This window comes from Atta cephalotes (assembly GCF_000143395.1).
Source record: "Atta cephalotes unplaced genomic scaffold scaffold02076, whole genome shotgun sequence".
Taxonomy (NCBI): Eukaryota; Metazoa; Arthropoda; class Insecta; order Hymenoptera; family Formicidae; genus Atta; species Atta cephalotes.
In genome coordinates this window covers 427-2,420 of record NW_012132140.1, presented here as the reverse complement: position 1 = coordinate 2,420, position 1,994 = coordinate 427, and the positions used below count along the sequence as shown (strand labels likewise).

The 1,994-nt window shown below is 32.8% G+C and overlaps 1 protein-coding gene across 1 annotated transcript; it reads right to left on the bottom strand.

Moving 5' to 3' along the window:
* Window positions 1–461: 461 nt before the first annotated feature.
* Window positions 462–1,710, bottom strand: LOC105625506 (ragulator complex protein LAMTOR1). The gene is made up of 5 exons (XM_012206830.1): window positions 1,666–1,710; window positions 1,378–1,454; window positions 1,193–1,282; window positions 641–839; window positions 462–551 (listed from the first exon to the last, which is right to left on the bottom strand). The coding sequence occupies exons 1-5, from the start codon at window positions 1,708–1,710 to the stop codon at window positions 462–464; spliced, it is 501 nt and encodes a 166-aa protein (XP_012062220.1).
* Between the last annotated feature and the right edge of the window lie 284 nt (window positions 1,711–1,994).

Here is a 1,994-nt window from a genome sequence, read left to right as displayed (position 1 = left end):
GTGCGTGTGTGTGTGTGTGTGTGTGTGTGTGTGTGTGTGTGTGTGTGTGTGTGTGTGTGTGTGTGTGTGCGCGCGTATGTGTGTGTGTGCGCGCGCGCGCGCGCATGCGCGCAGGCGTGTGTACTTATCGATAAATATTACAACAAATTAATTTTTTACATAAAAATTTCACATAGATAAAAGATTATGGCGCACATCTTAATAACACTAAACTTTAAAATAAAAAATAAGAGAGAACTGTATATCTATTTAACAATCGTGAAACTATTAGTACATAGCAAGCATAAACAGCAGTAATAATTCAACATTCTGTATAATACATTACAATCTTTTGTTTTAGCGTAAGCTAGAATTATAACTCGGACTTAGGTCGATATATTTTTGACGTATTCTTTTTTATGATGTTAAAATTCCAGTCAAATGAGATGAAATTATAAATTAATTTGACGGATATTCAACGATCACGATAGAAATGGAACCACCAAATCCTCCTTGTGTTCGACTTTTACATCGCCTAATGCTGTCACAGCCTTGTTGAGCATTTCTGTAATCTACGTTTAATATATGTATTATTTTCATTATTGACAAACTTAGTGCTCATAACGAAGAAAATACAAGAAAGATGAAGTAAAGTATTTACCAATTCTTGGTCTTCAGTAGCAAGTGGATCGGCAGCTAATGTTCGTTCTGGAGCAGGTATATCTTTAAGTAAGCAAGATGCACCCTCAGGAAATTTAATTCGACCCGATTCTATTCTCTTTGAATACGCACGAGATCTGTCCATATATTCATGTTGTTCTAGATTATGAGTGTCTAATGCGCCCACGTCAATAACATTGCTGTAAAAAAATAATCATAACATCAACTTACAATTTTTAGAATAATTTATTTTATAATATTTTATACTGGGAAAATTAATAAAATTGTATTATTCCATGAATTATTTATAATGGAGTTAAAGCTATTTTTTTTCATTAACTGCAACTTCTTTCCTTCTGAATATTATATATTTACTTTTATGTGATATTTTTTATAATATTCAGTGTAGTAAATTCATGACGAAATGATATAAAACAGTGTTAAAAGATTAAAAACAAAATTCTTATAGAAAAAAATTATATCTTCAAAGCAAATTAATGTAATATAAATCATATAAAAGAAATCAAAGAAGTACAAGAAAAAATTTACTCACGCCGCAGTTTCATGTAAAATTCTATTCAATGCACTCTGTTCATCTGTCTTCTTAGGCACGGAACTTGCATATTGGTTAACATAATCGTCACTGGAAAGAAGAATACAAAAGATATAATCTCATGTTACTTAAGAGAGCTCGAAATATTATGTCAAACACAAAAATATCTGTGTGCTTGAAACTACCTATGAACTCTCGGTACATTTGTATTATTACTGACAGGATCTACCAGCAAATGTGTTCTTTCATTTGCTTCTCCGCCCTGCAAATAAGCATTGTAATAGATATTTAAAATAAAATTTATATTTATACTTATATTATTTTCTATTATTATAACTTCTTTATTATTATAACACAGATATATGTGGTATGTCAATCAGGCGTTATCACTATCGTCAAGTAGGCGTATTAACTGCGACAATTGTCATGCATCGGTGATAAGGAAGAAAATGTTGAAAGTGCAGTTATTTTACCTGTGGCCCGCTGTCCTCTTTACAAAAGCTGTAGCAGCATCCCATGTTTGAACGGAATTCCACTAACGTGACTTTTCTCTACGAGCAAAGTATATCCGTTATTGCAAACGGTCGTTCATTTTTCTATTCCGGTAAACAATCAGATGAATCAGCTGTGTCGCCGCAAGACGTCTACGTATATACATACACAAACATAACTTTATAAATAGTTGTTTCAGCAAGGCGCATGCAATTAACTGACACGAAAACGACGAAAACTCAGGGACGTGACGAAACCGGGTACATGCAACGTCTCTAGTGGAATTTATCTTGTACTACTTGAAAACATA